The sequence below is a fragment of the Tympanuchus pallidicinctus genome, unplaced genomic scaffold (assembly GCF_026119805.1).
Source record: "Tympanuchus pallidicinctus isolate F22 unplaced genomic scaffold, pur_lepc_1.0 scaffold10, whole genome shotgun sequence".
Taxonomy (NCBI): domain Eukaryota; kingdom Metazoa; phylum Chordata; class Aves; order Galliformes; family Phasianidae; genus Tympanuchus; species Tympanuchus pallidicinctus.
Window position 1 is genome coordinate 13318308 of NW_026294619.1, and position 14069 is coordinate 13332376.

At 51.1% G+C, this 14069-nt stretch overlaps 1 protein-coding gene across 2 annotated transcripts in view; it reads left to right on the forward strand.

Moving 5' to 3' along the window:
- Positions 1-614: 614 nt before the first annotated feature.
- IGSF3 (immunoglobulin superfamily member 3) overlaps positions 615-14069 on the forward strand; it is a 76606-nt gene continuing 63151 nt past the window's right edge. For both annotated transcript variants that reach the window (XM_052703637.1, XM_052703646.1), the window contains exon 1: positions 615-736. In XM_052703637.1, coding sequence (XP_052559597.1) covers positions 676-736 — 61 coding nt within the window. In that variant the 5' untranslated portion in view covers positions 615-675. The remainder of the gene's footprint in view (positions 737-14069) is intronic.

Sequence of the window (14069 nt, forward strand, 5' to 3'; positions counted from 1 at the left end):
GACAGCGGGACGGGCTCGGCCCAAACTCGGCCCTCCCCGCCGGCTTCGCACAGAACAAAGGGAGCGTTTAGGACGTTCCCCAGCAAGCCGGCTCCCGACGAGCCCCCGAAGGCTGCTTTTAGCCCGTGAACACAAAGAGACCCGAGCTGTCCCCGCGCTCTACCCTTGCCTCAGCTCCCCCCGCCCTGCCGCCGGGACCCCGCGCCGCAACCCTCGCCTCTCCGCTGGGCGGGGCGGGCCGGGGCGGGCCGGGGGCGGAGTTTGGCGGCGCGGAGGAAGCGCCGGGCACCCCGCGGCGGCGGCACAGAGTCGGGCGGGCAGGTGAGGGCGGTGGGCCGGCTGGGTGCTGCTCTCCGTTGATTTCCGCAACTTTTCGGCGTGAGGGCTTCCGGCCGCCGTTCCGCCTCCTCTCGAACCTCCCGGAGGGTTTTCGCTCTCCTCCCGCCTCTTCCCCAGAAAGCCGAGCGGGGCGGCGGGCAGGGAGGAAAGGAGGGGAGGCGCGGCGGCCGCCCCGCTGCGGGGGCGATGCCCCCGCCCGCCTTGGCGCCTCCCCGTGCCGGCCCCGCCGCCTTCCCTTTGTGCCGCCGGGCCCGGCGCGACGCCCGCCCCGGCTACCGGCGGCCCGCGGCGCCCCGCGGCGGGAGGTAAGGGCGGCCGCCCCCGAGCCTCGCAGCCATGCGGACCGCGCGGCCGCCGCTGGTCTCGCTGCTGCTTCTCCTCCTCGTCCTCCTCCTCGGTAAGTAGCGGCGGCGGGGCGGGAGGGACGGGACCTCAGGGAGCGGCTGGCACGCGGGGTGCCGCGGTCCTGCGGGCGGGGAAAGGAGGGGAGCACCTCCGTGTGCGTGCGGGTAGAACCGGGGCTGCGTCTCCACCGCCGGCATCGCCGCCGAGGGAGGGGGTCCCGCGTGGGAGCGGGCGGGCGCTCGAGGGGAGATGCCCCGGGAGGGACTGGCAGATCTGTGCGGGCGGACGACGGCCCTCCGCTGCGTTCTGCCGGAGCGGGGTGAACGCGGAGGGAGGGCGGGCGGTCCTCGCTCCGGCGGAACGCGGTTGGAGTGCTTTGTGCCGTCTCCGCGAACTCCTCCGGCAGTTCCCTCTCCCCGTCCCGCTGCCGTTTGTGCCTTGTCCCGTCCCACGGCGGCAGCGTGTTACGCGTCCCTTTCGGTCCCGCTGTCGGAGGTTCCCTCCCAACGGGTTTGGGAACGGCAGAGCGCGAGGCGATCAGAACGCTTTTCTTTACGACAGGCTGTCAGCCTGGCTCGGTGCCCATGAGTCAGTGGGAACGTTTGCGGAAAGCACCCTCATGCTGGGGCTGCCCGCGTGCGTGGAGTCACCTCGGAGCTGTTCTGATTTGCCTTTTTGTAGGGGGGATTTCCTCCTCTCATCCATGCTGCTGGAGCAGGAGCAGGGCTGGCAGCTTCCCCTGCCCGGGAAGCTGTCACGTACCTGCCCTGCCAATTTGAAAACGACAGCTTCACTGGAATTGCAGCCGTGCTTCCACATCTGTAATTTGTGTTTGTGCACGCCTGCATGTGGTTTCTCATGCTGCTGCCTTTCCTCAGGGAAGTGTGTATGAGAGAGAGAAGGCTCTTTGAGATGGTTTTGGAGAGGGCTCAAACTTCCCTAACAGGAGCTCCCCCAGGTACCAACCGTCTCACAGCTAAGTTTAGCCGAGTGCCCACCCAGCCCATGAAACGGGTGTAGTTGGGCAGCAGATGCTCACTGCTTTGCCTCTGCACGCCAGAGCTCTCTCTGGCTGAAGAACAATAACAGTGTGCTGGATTAAGCGCTCCTAATATGGAGTGAGCGGTTGGGTGTCCCGGCGCACCCGGCCGATGCACTGATGTAGCAGCAGAGGGCATTGCTCGGCCCGAGGCTTCCTCAGGGTGGAAGCAAGGGGCACTCCTGGGCACCCCTTGGCCATGTCGAGTTGCATTTGGGTGCTTTCACCTGGGTTTCCATAGGCAGCCAGTGTGCATTCACCAAACTGGCAGTCTCAACAAGAGCGGGGCCATGCAATTCAGAGCCTTGCATTGCACTCAGTGCTTTGGGTGCTGTGTGTACAACTGAGGCGTAATGGATTGGCTAGGGGAGAGGAAAAAAGCCTCGTTTCATAACATAGAGGTCCAGCTGGATGTAAAGGGGTTGCAGCTTTCCAACCAAGTTAACATTGCTGCTAGGCTGCCTGGATAGGGTACTGAGTGGGCTGAGCATACAAGAAACACAACTCAGTTTTTGTGCCCCCTTTTGCAAACTCATCAAAATCACTGCGAGAGGAGTGGCGGTTATGGAAGGAATCAGCGGACGGTTTGATGGAATGCACTGAGCGTTAACGAGCTAACGGGACCTGTGTAGCTGCCAACCCAGGGCTCGGCAACCACATCTGGTGCGTGGGCATAGAGTGGGTAGGTTGCTGTGCTTCTTCCCCTCTGGCTGCGATGTTTGTTACAGGGTTCTCTAAACAAGTGGCACTTCATCACAGCGAGCACAAAATGGGAACATAGAGCAAGTGCTGTAAATAACCCTCATGCAGCGAGGAGACCATTAATACTCGTGCCAGCCAGTGCTAATCCTGCATGTAGCCACAAGATTTACCTTCTTTTTTGTTGCAGGGATGTAAAGTCTGATGCTACTCATATTTATGGTGTAATATATAGGAAACACAATAGGCTTCTGGGGAACGCTGAATCCATTCATGTTGGTGACTGGTTTATGAATAGTTCTGTCTGTGAGGCTCTGGCGGTATCCAGAATGCCACCTGTGAATGCAATTTACGGCTCTTTGTGTTCAAACATTGCATATGTATATATGTACATAGACTCATTACCCTCTTCCTCTCTCTATTCATGCATAGTAATTGGTGATTTATTTGTGATTCCTGGAGGGGAGTACAGCCTGCGGAAGGTCTTGAAACTGCAGAGCACTTGTAAATGGCATGTTGGAGGGAATAATGATGCAGGGGTGACTCCAGAAAAGACAAGAGATGAGCTGAAGGTCTGTCTGCTACCAGAGCTCGCTGCCTGGGGAGCAGCAGAGCATTGCTGGAGCACACTGCTGCTGCTCCCCCAGCTTCGCTGCTGCTGGCAAAGAAGGCAGCAGAGTGGGTGTTTGCCCACGCGAGCTTTGGGGCTGTTTGTGTGTACCAAAACTGGCAGCTTCGGAGCATCAGTGGCACCTCATCTGCTACCAGATGCGTTATTAGCTTTGGTGGCCAAGATCATGCTTGCTCCATCTGCGTGTGCTCGGAGCTTCCTTTTGCAAGCAGACTATACTGCCATTGCATTATGTTCTCTTGCCTCTAGGTATGTACTGCAGGACTCAAGGCAGGATGTGGCTGTGCTGCCTTTGCACAGCGTCCTGTGTCTCCAAACCCAGTCTAGTCTGTCTGCCTAGCAGAGGCTGTATGCCTACCTCAGCCACCAGCACTGGGCTGGCAGGCTCCACTCTCGTATCATTCCTGCCATCCCCAAATGGGGCTCCTTGTGGGGGGGCTCCCTCCCTTATGCCTTGGCTGGGCTGCTTGGCCAGGCTGCATGATCTCCTGAGGCCCTAGCAAATCCTGTTTATTTACACAGGAGGTTTTGTTTTAAAACAAATTGTTGTCTCATAGTTGACCTTCCGTCAAGTTAGATTTCTTTATTAAAGCAGTTTTTATTGTAAATCGAATGCATACTTGAAACGTTTGTACCAGACCCATTAACTAAAGTGAAAGGCAGAATAAAGAGACGTGTGGTCATTGCCGGGAGAGGGTCACAGGGAGTTTGGGAAGCAGAGTTCTTCAGCGTTGGGAGAATTGATGAATTTATAGGACCAGATATGTATTTTGTTTCTTGTGGTTTGTTGTTTTCTTCTTTTCTTCCTTCCTTCCTTCCTTCCCCGTGTCTTGGCCTTCTTTGGTACCCCTACATAATCAATCCTGGTCCAGCCATTATCCTGAAGGTTATACAGGCTGATATGAAGCCAGAGGTATCTTGGCTAGTGGAACTCAGATGAACTGGAGAGTGCTGTAGCCTGGAAGTGTGTTCCTTGCTGTGTGATGGATGGCTATCTGCAGACCCTGCCCACAAACTTACCGCACTGGGAAAACTGCCTGAAAGAAAGAGGAACGTTTTTCAAGCACAACTGGGTGGTGTTCTTGTTGCTAGGGCTCTTCAGCTCGCAGTGCGACTTGTCTGCTCATACCATGGATGTTCAGCCCTCCAGCCAGTGTCTGGAAAACTACAGTATTATGATTTGCCTCTGGCTTTCGGGTTACTAAATACCCCATAATGATAACCTGCTAAATATGTTTCGACACTGTTTTTTATATTGCCATCTCTTTTCGTATAGCATACTCTTAAGGAGCAGTTCTCTGGCTAAATGTCTGGTGACATTCAGCATCTGTTTCCTATCAGCTCTGCAGAGGCTGATTCCTCTCTAGATAAAGTGAGGCTTGAGCAAATCACAAAGCAAAGAGTCTGCAGCTGTCTGCTGTGAGTCCTGAGTGGCTGCATGCCTGTGCGTCGTTGTCAGCTTGAACCTGTTGCTCACTCTGCCTCCATCGGTGTGCTGAGAGTGTGTTCCAGTGAGGTGTGTCAGTAAACCACCTAATGACAAAAAGCTTAAGTAGTAAATGGCAAGGAGACAAAAGAAAATCTTGCCTTTCTAGCTGCTGATAAAGTTGCATTTCAATAACCTGAGAGTAATTCAATAACATCACAAAGCCAAACCACCTCTGTAAAAGGATGGGAAGGTTTTCTCGAAAAGGGAAAGGCTTTGCCACTCTGTGTCTCTGCCTCACTTGCACAAGTGCTTAAAAGCAGCACTGGTTCTATGGCTGCTCCTTTCCAATGTCACTCCATCATTATTGTCTCCTTGGTGTTCGCAGGCATGTTTCCTCCAGGCCCAGAGGGAAGGAAGAGGCAAGCCATGGTGACGTGGAGGAGTGAGCAGAGATGGGAGATACTCTGAGCTAGAGCACTAAGGGGAGGAGTGAGGTGTAGCCATGAGCAACGCTAGTGCTACTGTAAAATTTGGTCAGCTTGGCCTTCTGGGTTTTGTTCTTGCAGCCCTGCAAACAGCTCATCAGGGCCTGACGTGACTGGAGGTGATTTGGATGCATAGCTGTTGTGGTGTCGCCAAGTGGTGTATTTTGTGGTTTGGTTTTACTTCTAGTTCAAAATTGACCGTATGCGGATTGCTTTGTTTTCCAGCAAATAAATTCCCTTCTGGAGCCATTGTGATTACAGGGGAAGAGTGGAAACGGGAGGCGTGTCTAGGTTTTCTGGGGATTTTGTTTGTTTGTTTCCTTGGCGATCGGTTCACCCCCAGCTGTGTCCCTGATGTCACTGCCTGCGGCACACTGTCACTTTTATGGCTTTTGGCCTTTGTATGGAGGCTGATAAACTTGTTAGAGGCAGCTGGGAGCAGGGTGAGGTAGACGCATTGCTCTGTGGACTCTGCAGAGCTAAATGTGAGAGGAGCTTGGCACTGAGCCAGGCTGCTGAGCTAAACGGGAGTTTTCTGAGGTCTTCAGAGTAATGGAGACCTGAGGGTGAGGCCCCGAGTTTCCATAAAACAAAGTTTTTTTTGTTTGTCTCCTTAGGAAGGAAGGGCTCAAGAGGGCATGGGCATGGGTATGGGGACTTGATTGCTTGGGTAAGTTGAGGTTTTACTGTATGGACAACTGCTGCTTCCATTCTGCCACTTCCGCAGGTCTCTGCCCAGGTCTCACTGCATCTCTACAGGTGGAGCCAGGCTGGGGTGAGAGCCAAGGGAGAAGGCTGAAGACTGTTGTCGGAAGTAGTCCAGGAGCTCTGTGCTCCAGAAAGCCCTGCTGCTGGAGTCTGGCACTTATTAACTCTGGTTACCAGTACTTGGATCTAGCCGACGGGCTGTGGCTGGCTGCCAGCCCAAAATTACCAGCCCAGGTGTCGAGCCTCATTGGTTCTTTCTTGCAAGCTTGAAATAGGAGCTCCCAACAAGCATGTGTGCCAGCCCTTCTTCTAGTCATGTTTCTTCATACGGCTTTGTAAAGTGTTCGTGGTAATTATAGTACTTACTAATATTTATTCCCTTCTAAGCAATTATCTGAATGCGTTTATCTCCGGTGTGCTTTCAGACTGCTCTGCCTCCTCTTACCCTATCATTTCATCTCTCTGGCTCAGCACGTGCTGCTCCCTTCCTCCTCCACACAGAGCCCTTGCTTCTTGGCTGCTCCATCTTCCCTGTGCTCTTTGCCTGGCTCCTGCCAGCCAGTCTTCTGCTGCTTAATCCTGCTGGGTTGCTGCTGAGCTGCCTGGCCGGGTGTTAAGGCACTTTGCAGTGGAGAGCACGGACGCCATGAGGTGCTGGCTGGCTTTGTGCTGCCACTCGGCTTTTTGCTGGCTGCCCCTTGCCTGCACAGTGTCCTGGCAGCTCCTGCTGCAGGATCCTGTCACTGTGGTGCCCGGTGGGACCACAGCATGCAAATCCTAGCGTGTCGGGGGAAAAGCATGGTGCTGAGGCCATGGGTTTGCCTGCTGGTATTAACCAAGCAGGCCACTCTTACACACCCTGGGAGTGTAGCATGGTAGGTTGCTGTGCCCTGATTGATTTCACAGTCAGTGTTAGGAGCAGAGGAGACGAATTTTTTTCTTGGAGCTGTGCGGCATGCTTTTTTACCCATGCGTGGTTGATCTGCGGGTCGCCGGCACATGGAGAGCAGTTCTGTCTAATCAGTCCCGTGCCACGAGCTAGTCAGCAGTTAAATCTAATCCAGATCGTGTAACTGCCAAATGCTGTAAGTCACCAAGCCCTTGCTCCGTACTGTACGGAAGGCAGACCTAGGTGAGCTGAGCTGCTGTGTGCTGCCTGAGAGCTACTGTACCCACAGCAGGAAGGGCAGCACTTAGTGAAGAAATTACTCAGATTTGTGCTTGGCTGAAAGTGGAGGTGTTGGGAGGGAGGTTGCTTTCCTCCTGGGCAGAGTTGATGTGTGGCTGTGCCACCTGAGGCTGACTTGAGCTAGGGTAGCTGTGCTTTGGAGAGGCTCTCCTGGCTCTGGATTTCCATCTGGATGGAAATCTGGGTGCTTCGAGTGTCAGGCTGTCATCATCTTTTGGATGGCTTGTTTTGGAGGAGGATATGGAGAAGAGGGGGTGAGCATGAGGAGTTTTACTGTGTATCCAACACCTAATAGCTGCATTAGCAGACCTGCTGGAATACAATGCTAAAAGCATCCTAATGATCTGAATGTAATGGCTTGGAGCCTTGGAAATGTGCTGCCAAGGTAGGGCAGCCCAGATTTGACACGTGGCTCCTGGAGGAGGAGGGCTGGGCTATTGGCTGCTCTTCAGCACATCAGGAGGTACATACCCACTGGGAGACACAGTAGGAGCAGTGCCTGGCTCTACTGCTCATGCTTCCTTCAACTAAGGCTCTTCCTCAGGTGGTAACATCTGATCTCTTCCTCCAGGCAGTGGTTTGGAAAGGAAAAAAGGTGTACCATTTCTTGATGTTAGGAGTGCTGAAAGTGAAACTTCTCTGTCAGAAGAGGTTGTCAGTCCTGAAAGCCACCCACAGAACCACGAAGGCCAGTGAGATCCATAGGGTTGATGAGGAGGGGGTAGGAGTGAAGCTGGAAGGCAGCAGGAATCCAGTTTTCCAATGGATGGTCTCACGTAGGGGGAATGCGCGTAGGTGATGCTAGAAATGCCATGTTAAGGATGCTCTGCAATGATGAGCACCAGTTTTTGCATTATTCTCAATACGTGCCTGAGAGTGTTGAGTACGGGTAGGGTGCAGAGAGGCTTCTTGGGAAGTACGATAGCGTGCTCAACTGTATGAGGCCAAAAATAAATTATCAAAAGAAAGAATTGAGAAATTAACAAAGCTAAATGAATGTCTGCAGCTCCTAGAAAAGGGTGTCGTATTTGAAAGCATATTTTTGAAAATCCATTTGCTTAGCAGTCATCTTACAGATAACTTTGCTATTTTTACTTTCTTTGCTTTGATGACACTTCAATGTCTATACAATGTATTTAGCATCTGCATTCTTTTCTGGTGTAGAGGCAAAATGTATTTGCTAATTTTGAGTTGGCTTTATACAATTGCTGTGCCTCTTGGCTGTGAGTTAAGTGAAATAATTTTCGTAAAGCTATTATAAAGGAGCATAGCTGGCACTATTTCCCTTCTAACCTTTTTTTTTAACCTCTCTCTTATATCTGCAACCAAATTTGAATAGAGAATATATTCCTGTGCCACTTTAAGTGTAATAAAGACTGTGCTCTCAACTCCCATAGACCGAGAAGTAGGGATGTTTGGGTTAAGCACAGTAATCTACTGGGGAATGGATGCAAGATCAAGGGCATTTGCAGATATTTCTGTGTTTGCAGGGGCTGTGGTGTTGCTAGCAGGTTGCTCACAAATGGTGGCTTAGATTACCTCTCTTGCAGGCATCAGCGTTTGCATCTTGCCATTCCTATTTGATCTATGAGCAGTGATGAGAGCTGTATACTTGAATTCTGATTTTCTGAGAAGCAGTCGGCAGTCATTAGGGCAGTGCTTAGACCCTAGAGGCTTTTTCTGTGTTTTCATCCTGTTTCTGTAACCGTGTCTCTTGTTATCTTGTTCCTGAATATTTTCTCTTGCGAGAGGAGACTGTTTGTTGCAGCTGTTAAACCTCAAATGCCTTGAATTTCCCTTAGGGAAGAGGAGGAAGAGTTCCGGAGGTTTCTGAATAAGAAGGCTGCAGGAACACCTACATGTGTTTCCCAGGTACGCAGCCAGGAGGGAGGTATTATTGGTGCTGCACTAAGCAACGGATGGATTCTGACTAGCTCAGGCTGTGATTCCTCTTGCTGTGTAGAAGTGGCTTAGCGAGATAGTTGAAGTTTCTTTTCTCTTTGGCACATAGTAGCACTGGATGCCTCTGGTTGCTTTTGTCAGAGCAGCGTAGCTAGGAGGTGTCAAATGAAATTATGGATGTTTGCTTGGTCTCCTGGCTGGATGTAATAATGCATGTTTTAGTGAAATGTGCATTGAATAAACATTGGGTAAATCTCCTAGGACAAGTGCTGCTGGTGCCTGGAACCATGATGGTCTCCATGGCAGGATTTTAAGAAAAATCTTCACCTAAGAAGAACTTTGCACTGTGTATTTAGTTTACACTGGTTCGGTCATTTGTAATGTTACTTTTTATGTTTCCTCTAAAAACGACCAACCTTAGAAGAAGGTTAGCTGGGTAAAAATCTTGTATGCATGTATTGCTGTCAGCGTTGGTTCTTTCTCCCTCTTCCATGGTGCTGGTGGTTGACCTGGACGGGTTTATCTGACCTGCTGTTGTGCTAGGATTGTCCTGGTGGCCTGATGGAGCCTGTCAGCCCTGCATTGCCTTTATGGCTTGGAGGTGGTTTGGGTCATGTTTATACTCCTTTACCTGGTGGAAGCTTGGGATCAAGTCTTTCCCTTGCAGAGTGGATCATCAGTGCTAGAGCAGGTGGGAAATCACCATGTATTTGGTCTCCGCTTTGTGCAGCTGCATTTTTTTAATTGCTTGCCGTCTCGCTTGCCTTTTCCATGCTTCCCTTCACGCTCAGATGTGCTTGGTGATGCTGTATAACCAGTAGCATTGTCCTTGCTTCACCACGTGGCTGTGTCCAGTTTCCCTTTTGCTTGCTCTGGTGGCTTCTGGTCTTTTCTCTAGGCGAGAAGGAAGGAGCATTTTAGAGGTATGGTAAAAGTTACTGAACAAAAACTCCCAAACACCATAAGCTCAGCCCCCAGCTTCATGCTATTGGAGATCTCTGTGGTACTCTTCCTCCCTGGCTTCTCCCCAGCTTTGTGCTGGTCTCCACCAGGTTCATCAGTCTGTGACTGCTCTGGTGGATGTGTTATTTTGGTGTGGTCCTTGTGTCTGTTCTGCTGGTATCTGTTAGTAGCTGCTAAGGCTCATAATCAGGGCAGAATCTCAAGGGTATAGCTATTTACAGGCAGGCAGGGGGAACCATTCCTGACTTGCATCAAATAAGAGTTTTATTCCCATTAATTGAATTCTTCTAGACTCTGATAACATGAGCACATTGAAATCAGATAAATGAAAAGCCTCTCTCCCTGGTAGCTGTGTAAGCTTTCCCTTAACTCCCTGATCAGAAGCCACCAGGCTCTGCTAAATACGTAGCTGGAGATCAAAACTTGTGCATGCATCTGCTTGTCAGGGAGCTAAGCCAGCAGGACGGCCAGTGCTGCGTGTCGGCAGAGGGGGAGTTTGTCTCCTGCTCATCACCCTTACTGCAGTTGATTGGAAAAGATTTTGTGTTTTAAAGTGACATGATGCTCAGCTACTCTGAGATGTGTGGTCTATACCCAGAAGCTGGGGCTGTGCTTTCTTCCAAGCCTTCAGATAAGCCTGCAGCTGTAGGAAGGAGCAGGCCGCTCTCGTTGCAATGACAAATGTTGTGTTTGGAGCATATCTCAGCCATGCCACATGGATTCTGAGAAGTGCTACGGCAGGAGGACCCCTGGACTTGTGCCTCCCAAGCTGTGGTGTGGCTGAGCTGATGTTGCCACCCTGAAAAAATCCAGCCTGCAGCTTTCTCTGGATTCCCTCTATCCATCAAGAGCCCATAGTGGCTGTGGTTATGAAGGGCATGCCCCTTTCTGCATCTCATTTCCAACACCAGCTCTTGGGGTGGTGCTGAAGGCTGAGGTCCCTCTGGTGCATCAGAAGCTATTGGTTAATCTGGGGTCCTTCCCCCCTGCATCTGGCTTGCAGCAGCCGGGTGCCTGGCTTGTCAGTGCTCATCTGGGCTTAAGCTCGTCCTGGTTTTCAGCCAACACTACTCTACCCTTTGGGTACCCTTGGGTCATTCTGCTTTTCCCCTCCCTGTCACGACCATCATTCATGCATGCTGGATTAATTTTTTGTTGTTGTTTTTTTCCCCCTTATATTCCATCGGTATGTATCCCTTAGCTATTCACACCACTGAGGCAGTGGCACCTGCCCCCACCCACAGAACACTTCCCACCCTCTCTCCTGTCCTCACCATCTGCTGCTCCTGCTGTTACACAGTGACATGGCGCTGGCTTAAGTCTCCTGGGCACGCTGACCTCACCATCGCAGAGAGTATAAAGCTCCTGCTCTCTGCAGTGTTCTTCATAGATGCTTTTACTTGTCCTACTTTGTTGGGTGATGCTAATGATGGTTGCCTTGGGCAGCACCTTTTCCACCTTCAGCTTTGTTCCTTAAATGGTACCAACTGGTACCAAGAGGTCTGGTATGCAGATCAAAGCCTGCCTTGACCTGGTTGTTCATCCTCTGCTCCTCTTCTCCGTGCCTTTGCCAAATGTAGACTTTTCTAACCTTTTTGTTTTCCTTAAGGCTTCCTGCTCATTTTCCTGTGTCTGCCATCGCTTTGTTACTCAGAGCATCCCTCTGTAATTGCAAAGCTGCTTTATCCCCTCCTCCTTCAGCAGCTGTTCTGTTTCTGCAAGCCCCATGGGGTGCTCTGTCTGGAGCTCTACCTCCCAGCCCAGATCTCTGCCAGTTTACTCTGTCTCCATGATTTACACTGCAATGGTTTTTGTGATGGCCCCTGCTGCTGTGTATCTCAGTGGTGCTCCAACACTATCTTCCTTAGCAGTAGTCCACGCAATAACCATATCTGTTCTTTCTGGACCAATTTTCTCCATGTCCTGGAGAGCCTTTCTCACATCCTTGTGAGTATTCTTCTCTCAGCCTCAGAATTGTTTGTGACTGTTTTTTTCAGGCTTCAAGGGGCTCTCTACATGACCCTTCCCACCTCTTCCTGGAGTCTCTGTCTCAGGGTAATGTTATCCACTGATAAAGTTGGACCAGACTCTGCTGGCTTTACAACTGGCTTCACATTTCCCTTTGAGCCAAAATCTTGACCTCTGTCTTGAGCACTTATGTATGTGCATGTGCCCGCCTGTCTTTCTGTTCACGCTGCAGCACTTCCTGTCTGTTTCTGCCTCTGAAATTTGTTCACCTCTTTGTGCTTTCTACTCATTCCTGTGAACTCTTAAATTAGTTCCTCCCCCACTACCCTGTCAATTGAAAGATGCTTGTCTTTCAAAGCCCTTCTTCTTGTTCCACCTTGCCTTAGCTCTCCTTGTTGTGTGATTCCCACCTCCTAGTTTGGTTTCCTCAGGGTGGTTTCTCAGAGAATCATGGCTTATCTGATCGTGTTGCCTCCCATTCCTGGATAACCTAGGAGCCCTTTGGCCAATTTCAGGCAAATATGACAGAAGTAGGGAGCTTGGAGATAAACGAGTTCCTGCAGGTTTTGTGAAGAAGAGGTAGCTGAGTGCGAGGGGATGATGGGACCGAAGGAGACCCCTTTCTTCATGGGCTCTAGCTGTGCCTCCAAATTACTGTGCCAGTGCGACAGAAGCCTCAGCCGAAACTTCCAGTTGCATCATTAGTCTTAGAGACAGCCTCCCTCCCGTTGGCAGAGGAAGCTAGGCTTCATTAAGTCCCTTGCTCTTAGGGCTGTTTGCTGAAAGCGGTGCCTCAGAGCCCTTTTATTTTCTCCAGTGTGCCTGGGAGCAGCCTGCAGCAAGCAGCTCCAGAGCGCTGCTTCACCTGGTGCAGTGCCACAGGGTCTATGCAGGTTGCCAGCATGGCCTGCCCCGGCCTCCTGGCCTGCCTGAAGGTGCTGCTCCATGGCAGGGCTTGTGAGGTTCTGCAGCTGCTGATGAAATGCAACCAGCAGTGAATGCGATCCCATCTGAGTGTCCATCACAGCATGGCTGAGACTGAAAGGGATTCCTGTGTCCATCTGGTCCAACTCCTGTTCCAGCAGGGGGACATCCAGAGCAGGCTGCCCAGCACCCTGGGGACAGCCTTGGAGGATCTTCAAGGAGGAGACCCCACAGCCTCTCTGGGCAGCCTGTGCTAGTGTTCCATCACTCACACAGCACAGAAGTGCTTCCTGATGTTCAGAGTGAACCTCCTGGTGCTCTGTTCTGTGCCCAGTGCTGCTTGTCCTGGCACTGGGCACCAAGGAGAAGAGCCTGGCTTCATTCTCTTTGCAGGTATTTGTGCACATTGGTAAAATCCCTCTTGAGTCACCTCCTCTCCAGGCTGATCCACCCCAACTCTCTCAGCCTCCTTGTAGGAGAGGTGCTGCAGTCCCTTTGTGATATTTGTGACCCTTCTTTGGATGCTCTCCAGTTTGTTTCTTTGTATTGGGAGACTCAGAAATACATCCAGCATTGCAAACAGCCTCCCCAGCTGACCAGAGAGGAAGCATTACCTCCCTCCACCTGCTGTCTAATGCTGCCCAGAATACCGGGATACCTTTGCAGCAAGGGCACATTGCTGGGTCACATTCAACTTGTTGTCTGCAAGTCCCCCAGGGCTGTTTCTGCAAAGCTGCTTTCCAGATGGGTGGCCCCAGTGTGTCATGGTGCAGGGAGTGGTTCCTCCCCAGAGTAGGGAATTGCATCTGATTCTCCTTCCTTTTCCTCGATGATAGCATCATATTATGAATGGGTGTAGGGGAAGGACTGTGCCTTTCTCTCAGACTGAAAGCAATAGTAATGTAAATTACTCATCCCCCTCCCCCCCTTTTTTGTTTTAATTCCCGAATAACAGAAAGCACCTGTCCTCCCTTTTGAAATGGGAATCTTGGTAATTTGGTGACAACTGCTGGAAGTCTCTGTAGCATGCCAAACTAATAAATTATAGTGTAAGAAGCTGAAGAGTTCTGACATATTAATTAGCAGTACGAGGCAGTGAATAACTGAAGAATCTCCCCTGATCTGTATCTGTCTTTCAGGTAGGGTCTGTAACCAAATTGCAGAAATTTCAAGAAGCAGCATCCTGGCACCCTGCTGACAAATAGAGCACAAAGTGGAACCCAGGAGAATTTAGGGGGGAAAAAATGGAAGCTGTCCGCTGTTGTGCAGCCACATTTTGCATTCTTGTGATCCTTTTCGGTGGGATGGGAAAATCTATTTAAAGAACTGAATGCTTTTAGACAGTACACTTGACTTTGGGGATAACTTAATTTACTGTTTACCTGAAAGCTGTTTCTGCTGAAGAAGAGGAACAAGGTGTCAGCATTGCCTTGCAAATTGGATATTCT